Raw genomic sequence first — 23,276 nt, forward strand, 5'->3', positions numbered from 1 at the left:
GGGTCAGCAAGGTAATGAGAGATGACATTGAGAATGCAATCAAGTAGTAATTTACTGAGTGATAATCTGCTTGCTTATTGATGTTCAGGTTGGCTTGGTCAAGAGCATTCAGCTCCTGACTCATTACAACCTTTTATCCAAACATGGTGGGGAAAAACCAGCTAAATTCCAGAGGTGAAAGTTACAGTTCTGGACATCCGATGTGGTGTCAATAACCCCAAGCAAAATTGAAATCATTTAGAATCAGGAGGGAAAAAAAAACCTCTGAAGGGTCTAGGCCCGAAACGTCAGCTTTTGTGCTCCCTGAGATGCTGCTGGGTCTGCTGTGTTCATCCAGCTTCGCATTTTATTATCTTGGATTCTCCAGCATCTGCAGTTCCCGTTATCACTGAAAAAAAAATCTCCACTGGTTGGAGATCTAGCACAAGAGGAGGTTGGGTTAAGTGGAAATTGGTCATCTGAGCTCAGGTCGTCACTGCAGGAATTCCTCAAATATCTTCAGCTACTTCATCAATAGCCTCCCTAAGGTCATGATCAGGGATGGTTGCTCATGATTGGACAAAATTCAATGCCATCTCCATAGATTTGCAATTAAAACTGAAAACGGCTAATAGTATCTATGGAGAGGGAAACGAGAGTTGAATGTTTCAGGCCCCGTTCATCAGAACTGGGAAATAGTTTGAAATGCAGTAGCTTCTAAATGGCTGGAAAGGAGGGGTAGTGAAGGCATGAGAAATAAACAATTTCTCTGATAGGGTGGAACACAGGAGGCATTAAATGAAAGATACCAAAATGTGAAAGGTGAGTGATTTACTCCATCTTCAAGCCTGGTCTACTATTCAATATGATAATGGCTGACCATCCAACCCAGAACCCCATTCCAGCATTCACCTTGTACCCTTGAATTTCTTTAATCCTAAGAACTGTATCCCCCTCCAACTTGAAAGCTTTCAAAGCTTTGGCCTGTGGTGGAGAATTCCACAGGCTCACCATTTTAGGTGAAGAATACTCTCCTCATCTTAGTCCTAAATTGCCAACCCATATGCTGAGACTGTCTGCTGGTTCTGGACTATCCTTTCAGTGGGAACATCCTTCCTGCAATTACCCTGTCTGGTCCTGTTAGAATTTTCTAGGTTTCTGAGATTCCTCCTCCTCCTCCTGAGCTCCAGTGAATATTCTCCTAACTGATCTAGTCTATCTTCATATGTCATCCCAAGGATCTCTCCATGGCTGCAAGCATCAGATGCTGGACAAAATTCAGGTTTAGACTGGTAAAGGCAATTGATATTTGTGTCACACAAAAGTGCCAGGCAATGACTGTCTCCAGCAAGAGAGAACCTTGGCATCACCCCTTGATTGTCAGTAGCCACATCATTGCTGAATACCCCAGCATCAATAACCTGGACATTACTATTGACCAGAAACTTTAACTGGACAGGCTATGTAAATAACGAAATGTGAGGCTGGATGAACACAGCAGGCCCAGCAGCATCTCGGGAGCACAAAAGCTGACGTTTCGGGCCTAGACCCTTCATCAGAGAGGGGGATGGGGTGGGGGTTCTGGAATAAATAGGGAGAGAGGGGGAGGCGGACCGAAGATGGAGAGAAAAGAAGATAGGTGGGGAGGTAGGGAGGGGATAGGTCAGTCCAGGGAAGACTGATAGGTCAAGGAGGTGGGATGAGGTTAGTAGGTAGGAGATGGAGGTGCGGCTTGGGGTGGGAGCAAGGGATGGGTGAGAGGAAGAACAGGTTAGGGAGGCAGAGACAGGTTGGACTGGTTTTGGGATGCAGTGGGTGGAGGGGAAGAGCTGGGCTGGTTGTGTGGTGCAGTGGGGGGAGGGGACGAACTGGGCTGGTTTTAGGATGCGGTGGGGGAAGGGGAGATTTTGAAGCTGGTGAAGTCCACATTGATACCATTGGGCTGCAGGGTTCCCAAGCGGAATATGAGTTGCTGTTCCTGCAACCTTCAGATGGCATCATTGTGGCACTGCAGGAGGCCCATGATGAACATGTCATCTAAAGAATGGGAGGGGGAGTGGAAATGGTTTGCGACTAGGAGGTGCAGTTGTTTATTGCGAACCGAGCGGAGGTGTTCTGCAAAGCAGTCCCCAAGCCTCCGCTTGGCTTTCCCAATGTAGAGGAAGCCACACCGGGTACAGTGGATGCAGTATACCACATTGGCAGATGTGCAGGTGAACCTCTGCTTAATGTGGAAAGTCATCTTGGGGCCTGGGATAGGGGTGAGGGAGGAGGTGTAGGGGCAAGTGTAGCATTTCCTGCGGTTGCAGCAGAAGATGCCGGGTGTGGTGGGGTTGGAGGGCAGTGTGGAGCGAACAAGGCAGTCACGGAGAGAGTGGTCTCTCTGGAAAGCAGACAGGGGTGGGATGGAAAAATGTCTTGGGTGGTGGGGTCGGATTGTAGATGGCGGAAGTGTCGGAGGACATAGCCCATTATCACAGGCTATGTAAATACTCTGGCTACAAAAGTGTGCTAGAGGCTGAGAATTCTACTGCAAGTATCACACGTCTTGACTCCCCAAAGACATCGACAAAGCACAAGTCAGGAATGTACAGGAATACTGTCCAATTTGCTTGGATGAGTGCAACTCGAAAAACACTTGAGTAACTCGACACCGCCCTGGACAAAGTAGTGTGGTGGATTGACAACTCCTCCACCACCTTAAACGTGCATATCATCTACCTCTGGCACATTTGCGGCAGCAATGTGTGCTGTGTACAAAGGGCACTACAACTATTTACAAAGTTCGACAGCACCATACATTACTGCTAACTTTTTTTTTAAAAAAGAAGTAACTGGTGCACGAGAACACCATCACATGAAATTTATGTCAACTTGACTTTGAACCTTCACTGTCACTGTGTCCAAATACTGGAAGTCCCTTTCATTACAGTGCTGCGAGAAATACTTAGACAAGAATTTCCTTTCCAAGTTGAAACGCCAGCATCTCCGTTCTTGCCTGAAAGTGAAAGCTTTCCATTCTAGGTATCTGCCTGCCAGATCGTCTCTGCATTTCCACGGTGCTTACTAGTTTTCTTGATTTGAACGAGGTCTGGTTCTCCAGGTCCAATGTTGTCAGCACGCGAAAATCTGTATAATTTTCTGTTTTACTGTTTTGGCTATGTAATTTAATTTGTTTCATTTCATTGTTTGGACGTGTTGAGTGCAGTACTTTACACTTATTTGCAGTAAATTTTAATCTTATTATTTTGCACATGCATGCAATCTGTCCAACCCATTTTTGTTTTATTCGTGAGTGGCGAGCCTTGATTCTCCAATCTTTTCAGGCTTGATATCGTCTGCAAAATCAATTAATTTGACTGAGTATCTTTATTGTCGTCTTCTGATTTTACTTCTGGAAGAATTTTTACTTTGTTTCAATTTATTAGAATTGCCATCATAACTGGGAGAGGTGATAATACGACTGGACTGATGCTTTGCGGATGGGTTTCTTATTGCTCCGTGACAGGTGGTAGAATTTCAATTCAATAAAAATTAACAAATTTTGAATCTAAAGCTGATCTTTGTATTGGCGACTATAACAACTATCATCAATTGTCATTAAAAACCCATCTGGTTCATTAATCCCCTTTTTGGGAAAGAAATCTGCCCTTGGTCTCTGACACTGCATGTACAGTAATGTGGATTACTGTTAACTGTCTTCTACATGTAGTTCAGGGGCAATTAGGGAAGAGCAGCAAATGCTGGCCTTGCCAGTGATGGCCATTTCCCCCAAATGATTAATAATAATTTAATCTATCGCAAACAAATTAATGTTTTGACTTTGGGTTGTATTCCAGTGCTGCAGCAGCAGTGCTTTGCACTTGGAGTATTGTAAGGAAAGTAGACTGTAACAGTACGAGAGAGACTTGAAATAGATGCAGCAACAAACCAAATGGCTTGGGGCATTTTGGTTCTTGTAAAAGTCTGGATGCAGACCATTTTAAGTCTATCCCACCTGTATAACCTTTTGTTAGAATTTTAGCAGAATCATAGTACACTGTGGAAACAGGCCCTTTGGCCCAACAAGCCCACACCAACACCCCACCCAGATGCGTCCCCCTACAATCCGTCAAATCGACACAATCCCTGAACACTACGGGTAATTTAGAATGGCCAACACACCTAACCTGCACATCTTTGCACTGTGGGAGGGAACCCATGCAGACACAGAATGTGCAAATTCCACACAGTCGCCTCAGGGTGGAATCGAACCCAGGCCCCTGGTGCTGTAGGTAGCAGTGCTAACTCCTGAGCTATGAATTCTCATAGATAATATTTGTGCACTAGTATATCTGTTCCTACTTCATAACTGTATGGCCCTGGACAGTTGTTTTCCTCATACTATACTCCCCTTTCTCCAAATCCCACCAGCTCAACAACTTCAATTTAATTTTATCTCTCCAGAGATAATATGAACCAATGTATATGAGAGAGAGAGAGAACCAAGTATGTAGTTAAATGATTTTATAGAGGATCTTACCAGATAAGAGATTTACCAGAGGAAAGTGAGTTGGAAAGCTTGAAGGAATTTGTGGAGATGATTCCAAAATGTGAAGCGTAAGCAGAATTTTACTTCCCTGAGAATAGATGCAGAATAGAAAGTTTGTACACCTCAGTCACAGATCCTTAACTTTTCATAGCACACGTCAGAAAGGATTATGGGAGCAATCATGGGCAATGGTGAACATGAGAGGTTGGCTGTGGATAGCACGAGTAGAGTTTTATGCCAGTAGATGTTAGATACTGAGAAATATGTTTACAAGAAAGGAGACATTGAAGCTGAGAAAGAAAATTTGGAGGATAAAGTTAATTTCACATTTTGAAAAGGGATAGCACACAACGGTTGGCATGTCTACAGGGTATAGGTTTAAGGTGAGAAGGGAAAGATTTAAAAAGGACCTGATGGGTAACTTTTTCACGGAGAGGGTGGTGCATATGTGGAACAAGCTGCCACAGGAAGTGATGGCAGCTGGTACAATTACAACATTCTAAAACACCTCTCGATAGGTATATGACCAGAAGGGTTCCGAGGGATATGGGCCAAATGGGACTAAGTCAGATTGGGATCGGGTTAGCACAGATGAGTTGCATCAAAGGGTGCATTTCTGTGTTGTATGACTGAGTCTAGAAGGATCAGTAGTTGAGAATTTTAAAGTCGTGGAATTGGAAGAGAAGCTTCACCCGTTGCAGAACAAGTAATGGGTGCTGGGTTGGAATAGGCTTCAATTAGAAATAAGATCCTGCCACCAATTTCAAATTTCAAGGCTAGCCTGTCAGTGCAATTGTGCTGAAAATATCTTAGCTGATAATCAGCACGATAGTGTAGGGGAACATGTTGTGACCAGGCAAGTATTTAATCCGTTCATTTTTTTTAAAGAAATAGCCTTAACACAAAACCAACACGTTCAATAAAAGAATTAATGAACACAGTTTGAAAATTTTTTTGCTCTGTCTGTTTCATGTGATTATTTCTTTTGGAATAGTGTTTCTTCTTAAATTCAGGTCTCACTAGTAACTTGTTAACTGAATATTTCTCACCTTGTGCTCACAGTCTCTGTCAAGCAGGCTGTTTGCACCTCTTTCTCTTATAGTTTTTTGAAGATTTGAGCTATTCTTGCCACAATGTTCTATCTTGTGGGCAAAGCACTGGGGGCATGTAGCATATTATATTGGATGAGCTGCCTGTATTCACCTGTGAATTTTCTTTTACTACTTCCCATTGCTGAAAGGATAAATTATATGTGGTGTATAAGAGACACTTGATCTTCTGCCTGCAAATCTAATAAAAGAATCCTCCTCCTAAGTGATGCCTTTGTAAGTAACATTGAACTACCTTTGTTAAAAACTATTGACCACCATTTACAGCAGCAAACTGCAAACAAAAATCAAATGAAATGTCAATGAGTGAATTTTAAAAGTACATTTAACCTTGTAAAATAAACATTGGTGAAATTAGTTGAATTTATATTAAATATCTACATATTTTATTCGAGTACTCTGTCTTTTCTCACATTGCAATGATGAGAATGTGAAGATCAGTTGTGGAACCGTGAAGCTAAATTTGCCATGGTCTTACAGACCATAGGCTGCTCCCTTATTAGAACGTGATAACTGGTGGTGGTTTAACTTGAAAATCACTAGACCTCAGGTGAGTTGAAAAGTTGAGAAGTGAATTCTTCAGAGTAACCTTAGCGGGTGCAGGAATTGAAACCATGCAGTTCACGTTACTGTGCATCATATACCAGCCATGCAGCCAACTGAGCAAACCGATACCATGTGAAATGTAGAATTGTTAAAATATATACTCCAAAGAGGAATAATCCTGATGCAAGAGATGAGCTAAATAGGAAGATTATGCAGGACATCTTGTGATCATTGATCTAACAATTGGTGTAATCGTAAGAGTGGTTTAGGACAAGCTGACAGATTAGCTTGACAGTGTAATTCTTTTCTTGATGGTTCTGATTTATAGTGGTGGATGGGATGAGTATTCTTGAATTTTTCTCCAAATTTAAATCTTTGGTAGATCTCTAAATCAAAATTTGACAGTTTTGCTTTGAAAGCTCTTGTTTTAGAGAGGTGCAACATTATTTTATCAAAATGATTCAGATCACTAAGTGCAAAACGTTTACCAGCTTTGGATGATAAAGAATGAGTGAAATATGTTACGTTGAAATCTAATGTTTTCCCTTCATGTTGTTGCTCCTCAGGCAAAGATCATGTGTTCATCAATATGTAAATGTATTGGCTGCAAAAACTTTGAGGAAAGCCCTGAGCGGAAGACCCTAATGCATTTGGCGGATGCTGCAGAAGTGCGCGTCCAGCAACAGACGGCTGCAAAAACAAAGCTTTCATCACAAATATCTGACCTACTGACCAGAACAATGCCAGCAGTTACAAGTGGAGGGGGAAAGTAGGTCATGCTCTGATTCCAAAGCTTGTGACAGGATCAGATTTTAGACGAGCTAAAAATACCATAGTTTCACTTTTGTAGGAACAAATTACTGCTGAAATCTGTACTGAAAACAACAAATGCTGGAGATCACATCAGGTCAGACAGCATCCATGGAGTTTGCACTCTCTCCATGAATGTAATCTGATTTGTGATCGTCAGCATGTATTGTTTTAAGTATTGTTTCAAGCTTGTTTGAAAGTATAGTTTGATAGCACACTTTATCTTCTAATGATTTTTCTTAATGCTTTGCACATAGGGGCTAACAGTTAAAATAAATTAAATGGAAGCCATCATAACTTGTTCTCTCTACTTCTGTTCTACCTCCCTCCCCTTTCAAACCTGCCGTCATCACTCCCTACTGCAAAGTATCTCTTATCAACGGTGCTTTACTTGCAAATTGCCATTTCATGTGCAAGTAGTCCTTTTGATCTGTTGTTGGACGTGTTGTCGTCTCAATTTGTCTATCTTTTAACAACTCCATGGCTGAATCTTTTCTGTGAGGTTTCCGTCCTGACCACAGCACAGAAAAGATCCTATCCAGCCTCGGATAGCATACTTTCATGCCAGTGCATTAACCTCCTTCACCTTTCTTGATCGTTGCAGCCTTGAGCACTATCACTCCATTGTATGCGCGCTGTTGTTTGATTCCATCTTGCCTGCTGATCGTTGTATCTCCTGCCCCAGGAGTGTTGCATGCAGATTCTCTCTCAACAATCTATCCTTGGCCTTGTTAATTTGAAATGAGCGCTTCCCTTGGCAATGTCTTGCAGAGCTGAGGTCTGTTTCTTCCAGGTATAGTGCTGGAGAGTGGCAGACATCATTCCCTTGTTCAAAAAAGGAATAGAGATAACAGCGGAAATTACAAGCCAGTTAGTCTTTTGTCAGTGGTGGGCAAATTATTGGAAAGGGATCAAAGATAGGATTTATGATCACTTGGATAGGCACAGTTTGATTCGTGATAGTCAGCATGGATTTGAGAGGTAGATCATACCCCACAAACTGAATTGAATTCTTTGAAAGGTGACCAAACACGTGGATGAAGGTGGAGCAGTGGATGTGGTATAGATGGATTTAAGTAAGACGTTTGATAAAGTTCTTAATTCACCTTAAAAAACCCTTAATTCATCTTTTATCCATGCCTGTCATGATTTTATATATTTAAATGGGGTCACCCCTCAACCTCCTAAGCACCTGGGGGGAAACATCCCCCAGCCTTTCCAGTCTAAAAGTCCTGTCCTTATTTAAACATAGAATATAGGTTAGATTAGATATTAGATTAGATTAGATTCCCTACAGTGTAGAAACAGGCCCTTCGGCCCAACAAGTCCACGCTACCCTTTGGAGCATCCCACCCAGACCCATCCCCCTATAACCCACACACCCCTGAACACTACAGGCAATTTAGCATGGCCAATCCACCTACCCTGCACATCTTTGGACTGTGGGAGGAAACCAGAGCACCTGGAGGAAACCCACGCAGACACGGGGAGAATGTGCAAACTCCGCACAGACAGTCGCCAGAGGCTGGAATCGAACCCGGGTCCCTGCCGCTGTGAGGCTCCAGTGCTAACTGCTGAGCCACCATGCCGCCCCAGTACAGCACAGTACAGGCCCTTTGGCCCACAATGTTGTGCAGATCTGTTATCTTACTAAGGTCAAGTGACCCTGCATACCCTACATTTTACTATCCTCCCATGTGCCTATCCAAGAGTCAACTGTATTAACAAATGCAACATCTCCCATTTATCCAGGTTAAATTCCATCTGCCACTCCTCAGCCCATTGACCCAGCTGACCAAAATTTCTTTGTAATCTTACATAACCTTCTTTCCTGTTCACTATACACCAATTTTGGTGTCATCTGCAAGCTTACTAACCATGCCTCCTATATTCTCATCCATATCATTTTTATAAATGACAAACAATCCACCAGTCATCAGCCTTCAGTCTGAAAAGCAACCCTCTTCCACCACCTTCTGTCTCTTACCATCAAGCCAATTTTGTATCCAATTGGCAAGCTCACCCTGAATCCCACTTAATTTAACTTGATTAATCAGTTTATCGTATGAAACCTTGTCAAGGGCTTTGCTAAAGTTCAAGTAAAGAATGTCTACCACTCTGCCCTCATCAGTCTTTTTGGTTACTTTATTTAAACAAAACTCAGTCAAGTTTGGGAAACATGATTTTCCTCGCTCAACCATGCTGACAATCTCTAATCAAACCTTGCTTGTCCAAATGCATGTAAATCATATCTTTCAGAATCACCACCAATGTCACACTCAGGTCTTTAGTTTCCACTCTTCTCCTTACAGCCACCCTCCAGTACTTCATCTCTGGTTATAAATGATACTCGTTTCTGCTAGACACCCTGCATTTTCCTTCCTAGCTTTCACCATGTACTGAGATACACTTAGAATTATAGCGTTGACCAAGTGTTTGACTGATGGTAGGACAATTAATGTAGTTATTTGGATGTCAGCAAGGCTGTTGACAAGGTCTCACATGGCAAACTAATAAAGAAGGTAAATATTCATGGGATCCAGGATAACTTAGCAAGGTGGATCCAAAATTGTCATAGTGACAGGAAACAGAGGGTGGTGGTAGGAGACTGTCTGTCTGGAGCTGGTGTGCTGTGGCATGCCACAGGGCTTGGTGCTGCTTGCCTTGATTGTTTGTGGTATTCAAAAATAATGTAGATGAGAATGTGGGTCGGATGATAATTGTTTGTCCATGACACAAAGATTGACATGGTTGTTGACAGTGAGGGGTAAAATGTATTCGATTACACGAGGAGATAAATGGATTGGTCAGATGAGCAGATCAGTAGCAGGTGGAATTTAACCCTGATGTGTGTGAAGTGATGCATTTTGGAAATAGGAGCAAGACATATCTCAGAAGAACATAGGGATCTTGGGGTGTTTGACCACAGATCCTTGAAGGTGGCAAGGATAGGTTACTAGCATATCTAAAATATAGAGGATACTTGCGTTTACCAGTCATGGCATAGATTATAAGAGCAGGGACATAATGTTGGAGCTATACAGAATTTTGTTTAGATTACAGATGGAGTATTGTGTGCAGTTCTGGTCACCACATGGGAAGATGAGATTGCACTGCAAGGGGTGCAAAGATGATTCACCAGGATGTTTTCTGGGATGGAGCATTTCAGCTATGAAGAGAGGCTGGATAATCTCGTGTTTTCTTTGGAGCAGAGAAGGTTGACATGATAGAGATGTATAAGATTGTGGGGCATGGATAGGGTGAATTGAGAACAGTGAGCCCCTTAGTCAAAAAGACAGTAACAAGTGAACACAATATTAAGGTGAAAAGCAAGAAGTTTAGAGGGAATTTAAGAAAAAGCATTTTCACCCACACTCTGGGGGGTCTGGAATGCACTGCCTGGGAGGGAAGGTGAGGCCGGAAATCTCTCCACCTTCAAATGTTCATCCAAGTAATTTTTCAAGTACCATAACATTCAAAACATGGGTCTAGTGTGGGAAAGTGGGGCTAGTGTAGTTAGTATATTTTTGGCAGTACAGACTTATGGTCCAAAAGACCTGTTCTGAACAATATGATTGAGTGTAGATCAAAGATGTAGACATTAATTTGGGTGATCTACGATGCCTCCAATTTGTGTTGACTGCAAACTTACTCATCAAAATACCTACATTTTTATCCAAATCATTTGTCCAATATATTACAAGCAACAGCGGTCTAGTCAGAAAAACACCTCTCCGCCATTTACCATCTGTTTTCTATAACCAAATCAATTTTGTATCCAATTTACCAACTCTGTGTGGATCCCACGCGATGTTATCTTTTAGACAAGGCTACCATGAAGGATCTTGTCGAATGCTTTAGTAAAGTTCATATAGATAACATTCACTGCCCTACTCTCATCAATCATTCTTGTGAGTTCCTCAAAAAAAACTGTCAAGTTTGTGAGATGAGGCCTCCCCCGCATTACACCATGCTGACTACTCCTAATAAGTCCAGTTTTTCCAACTGCCTTTCAATTCTGTCCCTAAGAAGAATCTTCTCCAAAAGTTTCTCCAATAACTTGTCCATTAGCTTAATCTGGCTTCGACTTGCAGCATTTTCCCACTGATTAATTTTGGAATGAACTTATTTGATTTAGATGAAGAATCAAATTGATGGTTAACCCCTTGTACTAGTTTCACTCTAGAATTAATCCTTTGGGGACCATCATGATTAAGATACTTTTTGAGATGAAGAAATCTTTACAGTAAGCCTTTATGGATTTGATTGGTACTTAATAACTTTTGTTCAGTTTTCTCCTTGATATTCATTTTCAGGTTGCCATTCACATTTGTGACAAAAGAAGTGGCAGAAGCAACTTGTGAATGTCTTTTGGCACAAGCTGAGGAAGCAGAGAAGAATAGCCAGACAAAAGCAGTCACAGAACGCATGATCCTGGAAGAATTTGGGCGCTGTTTAATGCAGATTATAAACTCGGCAGGAAAAGCCAAAGGAGATGCTTGTGCTCTGAGTTGCTGATCCACTAATTGCTGTCCTGTGGAAACTGAACAGGAAAAATGAGTTGGGAAAACTCAGCTGATGGCTTTTCCTGACATTAAAACTGAAGTGTTTTGGGCTTGCCATGATATTTTTCAACTTTATGGCTAGCGAACTTTCAATAAGTCAGCTTGTTCCTTTTTGGCAGACTTTGTGTGCATTGTCTAACTGAGGTGCCTTTTTTAAACTTATTGCTTAGAATACAGATTAAGTAGATTTTATGATGTAAAAATCAGTGTGTGAATATGCAAAACTGTTGTGAAGAAGACACTGTTTTCATGCTAGTGGTGACATTTTATATACTTTCCATCCCTCTATGCAAGGTTGCTTTCTCTTTGTTGACCACCTTTTCCCCAGGATGTTATTCCCACTTTGGGCATTCTGACCCCTCAGTGAAAAGTTTCTGTTAGTTTGTGGTATGTTCTGTCTCTGGATTTGAGAGTGGAAAATCTGAGTACTCTACCTACAATTAAAGATACCCTCAGAAATTGCTTGACAAGAGCATTTTGACGGTCAAGTTTTTGATAATGACAATTAAAAATGTAAAAGAACCTGAGGATGGAAATAAGATTGTGTGGCCGAAAAGCTTTTGCATTACATATATTTTTGACGTTAATGTAAGTGTGTGTGTGTGTGTGTGTGTCTCCTAATGAGATGCATCATCAATAATTAAGTCACTTGGTCCACAGCACTTTGAAAATCTGTAACTTACTGTGTGCTCATAATGAATGGACTGCAGTGGTGCTTTATCACACTTTGATCAACTGAAGGCTTGCCCTATATCAGACATTGCAGAATTCACGTATGTAGGTATAATTGGTTAACATTGATTTTCACCATCACCATTTTGTAGACTTCTGAATGAAACTGCCATTTAAGATCCCATACTGGTACTGTGGAGTAGGTTGTCTGTATATATGTGTCTCCTTTGCTCACCAACCCCCCACCCCCCAACTCAGCAGCACCTCACTTTTTTTTTTCTACTATGGCCAATAGTGCGATAGGGAGCCGCCACACCAAGGCACAGGCATTTGCCTGTCAAAGGGGAGAACAGTAAAGAGTTGTCCCTGAATTTATACAAATAATATTGGCAGAGGCCCAGAAACAAATTCTCCATTATGAACAGAGGTCAGGAAAAGGGGAGAAAATGCTAGAACAGTCATCTTTTATCTCTACAAAAAAGTCTTGAGAGAAACAATCTTGTCACACAAGGGTCACCTAACATTGTCGGGGGGGGGTACTTTTTAGGCTAAATTTTTTTTATGTAAAAGCATATTTGCACGTCCTTTTTCTAAAGTGTGCTCTGTTGAATAAAGTTGCTGTAACCATTTCAATGATTAATGAATGGAGATAGGAGCCTGAAAGTGAGTATTTCTCTTTAAACATGTCAGAATATCCATTTACAATGACGGTGCAATATGCAAAAATTCAAGGCACACTTTTTTAATCTTAAAACTATATTTTGAAAAATAGGCAAAACTGATCATTTCCCTTGTTTTAATTTGACATTTTTTTAAAAAAGTTTTCTAAAGAATTACTACATAATTCCGCTGTAGAAAGACCTGAAACTGGTTTGCCTGTTTTGAATCAAATTAGTAGTCAACTTCATGAAATTTGGTACCAGCAGTGTACAGTGTCCTAATCTTCACAAAATCTTTGGTAATTACTGCTATTTTCATATAACTTGAGGAATAGCCTGTTAACATACAGAACGACAAGGATGTTTTTAAAAGGTATTTTTACAGAATGTTAGAACAGGGTATTTCATGCTAATTACAGTCTATACCTGCCTTAGATTAATTATTCCGAGTAATGGTGTATAAAATGTATATTAATGGATAAGTGGTTTCTCAAGCTTGTACTTTATCAGGTTTCAAGAGGGAAGAAAGTTTTTTTTTGTCTTTCTCCACTGTACAAGAAATGGAAATGCTATACAAATTTGTATATATTCTGTTTATTTAGTTTCTGCAGCTGTATTATGTATATTTAAATATTGTACACAAATACTTCTGGTTATCTGAATGGAATTCAGATTACGTGTGTAGATTGTGAAAATAGTGTGGATATTGCTGTGGGTGTTTTACTGGTTTTAATTTGAAGGTGCCGTTTCCATATCTTTTTGGTGTCTTCTGTACTTCTTTTTATGTAACAAAAAAAATTTCTTCACGCTAATCAAATACAATGCCAGAAGCGCTTTGTAACAACCCAAACATTAAATTAATTAATTGCCTTCTAAGTCACCTTTGAAAGCAGAAGTATACTTTATTTATGTTAAATCCTTTTGTTCAGACTTGTGTTTCATGCAAACTGGGAAGCTTATGAAAGATGTAAAACGTAAGATCATACTGTTTGTATTTTTGTATTAGTGATTTAAATATCCTGTGACAACATAAACTGACAGCCAGATAAATGGGCATCAATCCTTGAATGAATAATTTGAGTAAGCACTCCAGAAAACAACCATCACATTTGGCTTTTTCAAACAAGTACTTCAAGATATACATTTTCAAGTTAAAATGTAAAGCAATATTTGTTCTCTATAACTTTCTCAAATGTATTTGTGCTATAACTTCTCACTGCTTGAGGAGATTAGACATGACAATGCATGATTCTCAGTACAGTTTATTGACTACTGTCATTTTCCCAGCTAGACAGGTTCAAGAAATGAAGTAGTCTGTTAACCCCTCATTTCAGGAATTACTTCTGAAGTACATTGTAACAGCTTGTTATGATGGTAAAGGGTCTGTCTTAAAGTATTTGATTGGGTATTGATTTTGAGATCCAATTAAGAATGAGTGCTTAAATAACAACACCAAGACAATTAATATTTTAAAAATTAACTTTTAAAGTATATATGCTAAAACACCAGCCTGTAACCTTTTAATGGAAGAAACTTCTTCTAAAGTCTAGACGTGTTTCTTTTTGCAGTGGGTGGAATGGTTCAACACACTGGCATATGTAGTCTGTGGTACAATCAACTGGTGGGTATGCATTCTTCATTCTCTGATCTAAGTTTCAATTTCCCAGCTGTACTACTGGCCCCACAGAACGTCCTCTACCTGCACCTGGGTAATTCCTACCAACTGACATGATCCAAGGGAATTAAAATTGTCATAATTTCCCAAAAGAAAGATTGACCAAGATGTTTCCTGGTTTAACCTTTTTACTTTGTCTTTGAATTTTCTGTCATTCTTTTGACCTGTGCACATTCCTTTCTGGCCAAAGGAACAGTCAAACAACTTGATGTACATGAGAAGTGAGGTTTTGACAGTTTTCTTTTACAGCTGTCATTCAGCTTTCTGTGAATTATAAAGTAACTGAGATTTGACTTTTATTCTACCCTCTCTGAAGCAGTTTGTTAAACTTGTCTACTATTTAGCTTCACTGACAGTCATTTCTGGGCCTCTTTTTCAAAAAGAAAATCCAAAATAAGGCACTGTGTACAAGATACAGATTTGTGCTTCAGCCTTCAGTATTGTCATAAAACACAAAGCACCACTCCCTTCCTGCCTATCCCCTGATGAGAAGAGGAGCAGCAAGTTCTTGAATGCCTCACCACAACAGCTAATTCAGAAGGGCATTGGCAAAGACTTAGGAAGTGGTTAACCATGACTGGTGCATGGGGCACGAGCATGTGGTGGAAGGATATTGTTCCTTTTATAGTAAACACTGCTTCAAAAGTCATGCAAATATTGCTAGTTGAAGAACTCCAAACATTGGGGGAAAAACTCTTACTTTTGTGGTCCTGTTGTGAATTTCATTGCTAATAGATCAGAAATTGAAACCATTTTCCTCATTCTACACATTATAACTATGCCTTGTCTCCTTTTAGTGACTATTGACGTTTTAGGTACACCAGACTATAAATCACGTTAGCAAAAATTATTCCGTAATGATTTTTGTTTTTTTTAGTATTGATTGGATTTGCTTACTGTCCTAACAAATCTCATTAAATCATGACCGCGTTACTAGTTGCACTGCTAGGGAGGGGTATCAAAAGACTGGTGTGTGAAGTATTTCAATAGGATAAATTTTATGGAGGAGGTGTTATGTTGCACAACTTTCTGATATCATTAAAAGATGGAAGAACATTTAATCTATCTTAATGTTTCATTTTAAAGGTTATCTGGTCACTTCTATGTTGCTTCCACAGGACAGCACTGTAAAAGTGACTATATTTCTATGACACTAGGTCACAGTCTGACTGTGGAGCAACAAATAATTTTCAATTGCTCTACATTGGGGTTATCTCCCACTGCTTGAACTTGACGACACTGTTTTGGTACTGATGCCAAGCTGTTTGTCCTCCTCTGAACTTTAAGGAAAACTAAGTTCACTTCATTATGTTCTGAGAAACTGGATGTTCTAATTTCTGTTCTATAATATTTGAAATTTACTGTTTTTGGGGTGAAATTTTGCATTTGTTAAGTACACTTGGTGTGCTTATGACGGTATGAGTTTGCAGTGCTCTGGTGCTGCTAACCGTAAAAAAAAATGTGCTTCAGATTAATAACAGCAAAACAAAATGTAGACCATTACATTTTCATTTGTGTTGCTTTCCCAATGCTGCTTTTGTGGATTAACAAACCTTTTTATATAAAATGTAGTATACTGAAACTGATATATTTAATTGCAGCTGCAGTTTTGAAAGATTTCTGACTGTTGCATTGCTTGATAATCTGAATGTCAAATTTGTTCAGCACAAATTTCTGTGGAGAATAAATCCATTGTAACCACCCAACCACAGGATTTCTAATTCTTCATCCTCCAATGTTCATTATTCCTCACACTTAAAGGGAATCATCACCATGTTAACCGTCACACAAATACTGACCACTTTCAAGGGATCTGCAACATTTTTGATTTTTGCTTTTCTTGAAGTTGGTAACTTTTGGAGAGAAATCAAGATTGGATCAATCTGATTAATATCACATCATTTAACCATAATGGCATGTGCTTTTAAAGCAACAACCACACAATTAGTATGCTATTAATAGGATTTCAGTATCTCAGCCGAAAAAATGTACTATGAATCAAAATGTGTTGCTGGTGCTATGCACCTGTTGGAAGGTTCATTGGGTGAATAGGTACTTGATGATTTTTCACTTTCTGAAGCTTTGTGTTAATTTCAATTGTATCTGTTTATTAGAAACTGATTTTTGTAATGTACTTATGCCAATTTTATATTAAAAAATTGCTGCATTTATAATAAAAATGTGTAACTGGCCACTTGTTTTATTGTTCATTTGTTTTGACTTTAGCAATATGCCAAAGATTGTGTTTTGGAACCTTGCCATTTAACGTTGAATATTTTAGTCTCCTCAGTTAAGAATGATTGATTGGATGAAGGACAGATATAAAATCTAAGAGGCGATTGAGAAGAAAATTAAAATATGGAACTAATTTTTATCATCACAGGTAGTGACAAACCTGCTCTAATTTCCAGAGAGTACTTTGTATGGCAACTTTCTAGCTTGTCTCCATGTGATTAGAAGAATAACCTGTGTATAGCCTTCTCAGCAGTGACTTAAAGGGCAACTAGTACATGTTGTGGTATGCATTGTACAATATCTTAAACTGAAGAACATTGCAATCTCTAAAGACCCATGCCTCAGTTGATTTGAGCTTCCCTGCTGTAAAGTAAGAAAGATCCTTGTGAAACAAACTTTCATATCTTGATGTTAACTGAAGAAAACCATTTATCCCCTTATACAACCAATATGTGATGCATATCCTTTTACTGGCATTTTAAGTCGATAATTGAAAATTCCATACTGCACTTGTGCTTTGCGGCACACTCCCTGCAGAGTTGCAGCCTTCAGAGGAATAAATCCCAAGTTTACCCCCAGTTTCCATATGGTTCGTTTGTTTGAGTTGCAAATTCCAGTGACCGTCAAAGATCCTTTTTCTCCATATTCCAAGAAGTCAGGTTGACAAAAAGCAAAGACCAGGTTTTTGTGCTTGACAGGAATGACTATTATTATGAGTAAATATAATCAAGCTATGGATAACGATTACTAACTTGGTATATAATTCTACATATTAAAACACTCTACCCTCCTTTATAAAAGTCTCACTAACCTATGTTTTCTATTGCATGTGTTTGTATGTATTATGGATGGAGGGAAAACCTGGAAGAGCAGTTCAGCAGTCCACAGTCAGTAGCATTTGTTGATCAGAGGTGCACAGGGTGACTTGTTTGCACTTAAAAAGGTATCTATCTTATTATCTTCACAGCATACTACAATCGCTGAACATAAGTTGGTTTTCCTCCAGCTTAAATTGTATTTTACTGTCGACCAACTGAGACAGCTGCTGACCATCTGGAGTTCTGAAATCTTCTCACTATCTCATTCAGCTCCCTGAGGTCGATCATAATACAGGCAGGCAGACTGCCATTGTCATCAATAACTGATTATTAGTCCACAGGTCAGTTAGTTACTTGTTACTAGCTGAATTTCCATTTGTACACAGCTATTGGGTCCAGCTTGTCTTCACCTTCTCCTACCATGTCTTGAAGCAGTAGTGCTGTGAACAGTGTTTACAGCGAGTTTTATAAAAAGAGTAAATGGTATAATTTGCGAACTGACTTGATGCCTTAGTGGTTGCATTGCTGGGCTAGTAATCTAGAGGTCCTGTTTAATACTATGTAGGTTAAATCCCACTACTGTAGCTGAATTTAAAAGCAACTAACATCTGGGATATAAAATTTGTCTCTGTAATGGTGCCATGAATATATTAATTATTGTAAGGATCCAATGTCAACAATTAAAAGTATTTTAAAATTATTTACCATAAATAATCTGTGTGTATATATAGTTAGCTCCCCTGATTACCTCATGAAAAAGCATGTGGCTCAGGAATTTGTGGTCAGACATAATGGGAACTGCAGATGCTGAAGAATCCAAGATAACAAAGTGTGGGGCTGGATGAACGCAGCAGGCCAAGCAGCATCTCAAGAGCACAAAAGCTGATGTTTCGGGCCTAGACCCTTCATCAGAAAAGGGGAATGGGGAGAGGATTCTGAAATAAATAGGGAGGGGGAGGCGGACCGAAGATGGATAGAGGAGAAGATAAGTGGAAAGGAGAGGACAGGTGGGGAGGTAGGGAGAGGATATTTCAGTCCAGGAAGGACAAACAGGTCGAGGGGGTGGGATGAGGTTGGTAGGTAGGAAATGGAGGTGTGGCTTGAGGTGGGAGGAGGGGATAGGTGAGAGGAAGAACAGGTTGGGGAGGCGGGGACGAGCTGGGCTTGTTTTGGGACGCAGTGGGGGGAGGGGAGATTTTGAAGCTGGTGAAATCTACACTGATACCATTGGACGGACAGGTCAAGGGGGCGGGATGAGGTTAGTCGGTAGGAAATGGAGGTAAGGCTTGAGGTGGGAGGAGTTAGGTTCATATAAACAACTGCACCTCCCAGTCGCAAACCATTTCAACTCCCCCTCCCATTCCTTAGACGACACATCCATCCTGGGCCTCCTGCAGTGCCATAATGATGCCACCCGTAGGTTGCAGGAACAGCAACTCACATTCCGTTTGGGAACCCTGCAGCCCAATGGTATCAGTGCAGATTTCACCAGCTTCAAAATCTCCCCTCTTTTCCCCCCCTCCACTGCGTCCCAAAACAAGCCCAGCTTGTCCCCGCCTCCCCAACCTGTTTCTCTCTCACCTATCCCCTCCTCCCACCTCAAGCCACACCTCCATTTCCTACCTACTAACCTCATCCCGCCCCCTTGACCTGTTTGTCCTCCCCGGACTGACCTATCCCCTCCCTACCTCCCCACCTGTACTTTTCTCTCCACTATCTTCTCTATCCATCTTCGGTCCGCCATCCCCTCTCTCCCTATTTATTTCAGAATCCTCTCCCCATTCTCCCTTTTCTGATGAAGGGTCTAGGCCCGAAATGTCAGCTTTTGTGCCCCTTAGATGTTGCTTGGCCTGCTGTGTTCATCCAGCTCCATACTTTGTTATCTTGGATCAGGAATTTGATGGGTTCATTCACTCACTTGTTTGCATTTTGTTAGTGAAGGTAGTTGAATTTGGCCTAGATCTTCTGATTGGTTGCAAACTAATACCTTGAGGAAATCCTGACCTGTGCACATCATGGGAAGTTTAAATTTCTAATAGACAGAGAGGCTCAATAACATAATTCTAAGAAATTTTCTGTCACTAACCATAACCTTGGATTCATGGAAATACACACATTTGCACCATGATACTCCTGTTGTTAACCACAGGCTTAGTCTCTTCAGTCTTACTCCTCTCACCTTACACACCACCTCACCACTTCACTCTCTGGATTCAGTAGCTCCTTGGTCTGGCAAATGCCTGTGCAAATTCCCTCTAACGGGCTTTGACACGGGGAGGGATGTGTTGTCTGGGTGCAGGATCATGGTGCGGGGGGAGGCGGGCATGTGACTCAAAGACAGATCAGTCTTTAAAAACTGAAAATAATGAGGTGAAGACGAGCATCAGAGGCATACATCAGTTTATGATGAAAATGCAATTCGAGCTTCGCTGCAGGATTCAGGCTGAAATCAGGATAGGACAATCCACAGGTTCCAGCATAAAAGGGTAAGTGGGAGTTTCAAACATGTCGACACACTTGCTTCCACACTGTCACTGACTGGAAGATCTTGGCAATTGGAACTATTGGTTCGAGTTCCTTTCACTGATTTCTATCTCGTGAATTATAACGTAAACGGTGGGTATGAATAATGGATCAAGTGTGGTTCATCTGGGCTATGATACCATATTTCACTACATAGACTTAAATGGATATTTAGGCAAAGTATTGATGGTCACTGCTGTACAAATGTATTCCAATGTAACCTAAGGAGAACAGAAGGAAAACTAACTTTTCACATGACAAAATTTCATATTTAAGACACAAATTAGAAGCAAGAGCAGGCCATTCACACTGCTTTAATGTTAATAACTGATTTACCCCATTACCTTCTCCTAGCTATCGTGCTGAAGTATCAAATGTCCTTGAATATTTAGGACCCAACCTTGGTCACCATGCAAATATATAATTGAAATGGCTATTATATTGTACATATTTATTTGTTTAAGCTATTGATTCAACTACAATCTTATGAACGCTGCAATGTATTCAGATGCAGAATTTTACTTGAATCTTTTTACTGTTCTTGCAAGTTCTCGCCATACCTTCTGCTGCACTTAAGTTTTAACATCCTTTCTTGCCACACCTAGTGATCACGTTCAACGCGACTACCCTGCTCTGTTACCTTTTGTTCCTATTTAATTCATTTGTTAGCCATCTTTCCTGTTTAATTGGTGAGCCGAACAGTTGATGCAATTCCTCTATGCACTCTTTAAATGTTTGCCACTGCCTGTCCAACATAATTCTTTTTCAGTAAGGTTTCCAATTTGTTATACCCAGCTCAAATGTCCTACCGTTTTGTTTCCTTTACCTAGATTCAGGGTTATGGTTTGAGTCTGCTAATCATATGCAGTCTATCAAATGGCTATCTGTGAGGTAGGTGAAATACTTGAATTTGATCATTGTAATTTGGGAGAATGCAATCTCAGAGGTTTGTGGAGTCAAAATAAACTTTCACTTTAAAAGCAAAGAATGTTTAAGCGTATGTATTTTCTCTATTTTCAAATGGCCAAAAATCATTGTCCTTTGATCTGACTTTTAGCTCAATATAATACTGTAATTTTATAAATATCATTTTACAATTTTCTCCATATTAATTCTTCTGCCTTGTGAATTGAGCACCTGATGGAATTTGGTAGCCAACCCACCAATGTGTACTGAAGGAATGGATTTGAGGTCAACTTGATTATTTGTTGCATCACACAAACTCCTGAAATCACCTGCTGACTCGCCTGGGTGTGCACAGAAAATTTCTGGGTGAAACCATTTTTTTAATCACTGAATCTTTTCTAATATTTTTTCCACACTTGATAAATGTTGCAGCATTATTTTTAAAGTTGAAAGGATCGTAGACCCAGTTGCAATTTAAATGTATTCCAAGCACTGACTATTTGTGCTATGTCTCTATCCTCATGCCACAATTCACTGATTCAATTTTCAAATCCTGTCTGTAAGGAGCCTAAAGTTCAGCAACCACGTAATGTTTGATACTTTACTGAACATAACTTTCCCTGATTTGAGAAAAGTGACAACTTCAGGCATCAAATCTAACACCTTTGCAGAATCTCCCCTCATCTTAACCACATCATGGGGGTGTTCAAAGCTAAAGGGCATAGGTATAAAGTAAGAGGGCAAAGATGCGTAAAGGACCTGAGGGATAATTTTTTCATGCAGAGCGCAGTGTGTGCATGGAATGAGCTGTCAAAGGAAGTGATGGTGGTGGGTATAATTAAAACATTTATAGAATTGTACAGCATGGAAACAAACCCTTCAGTCCAACTTCAATGCCGATTATAATCCCAAACTAAATTAGTCCTACCTCCCTGCACTTGTCCCATATCTCTCCAAACATTTCTTATTTGCATACTTATCCAAATGACTTTTAAACATTGGAACTGTACCTGCATCGACCACTTCCGCTGAAGGTTCATTCCACACATGAACCACTCTCTGCATAAAAAAGAAATTGCCCTTCATATCTTTTTTCCAAAACTTTCTCCTCTCACCTTTACAATATGTTTCCTGGCCTTGAAAACCACCACCCGAGGGAACAGACACCTGCAATTCACCTTATCTATACCCCTCATTATTTTATAAATGTCTATAAGGTCATCTCGCAAAGTTCCACACTTCAGTGACAAAAGTACCTGGTAAATCTCATCTGAATCCTCTCTGGCTTAATATTATCCTTCCTTTAACAGGGTGACCAGAACTGGATACAGTACTCCACAAGAGGCCTCACTAACATCCGGTAGAACCTCTACGTGACATCCCAGCTTCCATAATTAAAAAATCCAAGCAAAGTAGGCAAGCGTGCTGAACACCTTCTTAGCTGACCTATCCATATGTGACGCAGACTTGAAAGAACTATGTACCTGAAGCCCTAGGTGTCTGTAGAGCGCAGGTGCTCTACAACGTGGTCTCCGAGCCTCTGTTTGCTCTTGCCAATGTAGAAGAGACCACATCGGAAACATCAGAAGCAGTAGACCACATTAGCGGATGTGCAGGTGAACCCCTGTCTGATGTGGAAGGTTTTTTTTGGTTCCTGGGATAGGAGGTGCAGCACTTCCCGTTTTTGTTTTGCAGAAAGTTAAGGTCTGCCCCTGCAGGATATCATGATAGTGCAGAGTCAATTGTGGCTTTGATCAAAATAATTATGTTTAGGGAATAATTCGTACGGCAGGTAACCGGAATTAGCTGGTTTACTGGATAATAAAATGTGAGGCTGGATGAACACAGCAGGCCAAGCAGCATCTCAGGAGCACAAAAGCTGACGTTTCGGGCCTAGACCCTTCATCAGAGAGGATAGGGTTAATCTCCAGCATCTGCAGTTCCCATTATCTCTTAGCTGGTTTACTGTTGCAGTTAGCACACACGATAGGCCAAAAGGTAGTATTGCGTCCCGTGACCATTTTATGATTTTAAATTAACTAACTTCCTTCTATTTAGGAAATGCGGAAATTGCTCGGCAAAGTAAACGTTTCGAATTATTTGTCTGTAATAACAGTGAGCACGGTGTTGTTACTAGGTGAATTTTGGTTTTGATTCAGCAGAACAGTTTCCCGCGCATTTACTGCGGGACGGGGGAGGGAGCTGGGGCTGTCCATCAACCGCTGAGACCCCGCCCCCTGCTCCGCCC

The 23,276-nt window shown here is 40.4% G+C and overlaps 1 protein-coding gene across 7 annotated transcripts in view; it reads left to right on the forward strand.

Moving 5' to 3' along the window:
- lin54 (lin-54 DREAM MuvB core complex component) overlaps positions 1 to 16,732 on the forward strand; it is an 80,512-nt gene extending 63,780 nt beyond the window's left edge. For all 7 annotated transcript variants that reach the window (XM_048536203.2, XM_048536173.2, XM_048536213.2 and 4 more), the window contains 2 exons: positions 6,732 to 6,934; positions 11,292 to 16,732. In XM_048536203.2, coding sequence (XP_048392160.1) covers positions 6,732 to 6,934; positions 11,292 to 11,493 — 405 coding nt within the window. In that variant the 3' untranslated portion in view covers positions 11,494 to 16,732. The remainder of the gene's footprint in view (positions 1 to 6,731; positions 6,935 to 11,291) is intronic.
- Positions 16,733 to 23,276: the final 6,544 nt, after the last annotated feature.

This window comes from Stegostoma tigrinum, chromosome 1, assembly GCF_030684315.1.
Source record: "Stegostoma tigrinum isolate sSteTig4 chromosome 1, sSteTig4.hap1, whole genome shotgun sequence".
Lineage (NCBI taxonomy): Eukaryota > Metazoa > Chordata > Chondrichthyes > Orectolobiformes > Stegostomatidae > Stegostoma > Stegostoma tigrinum.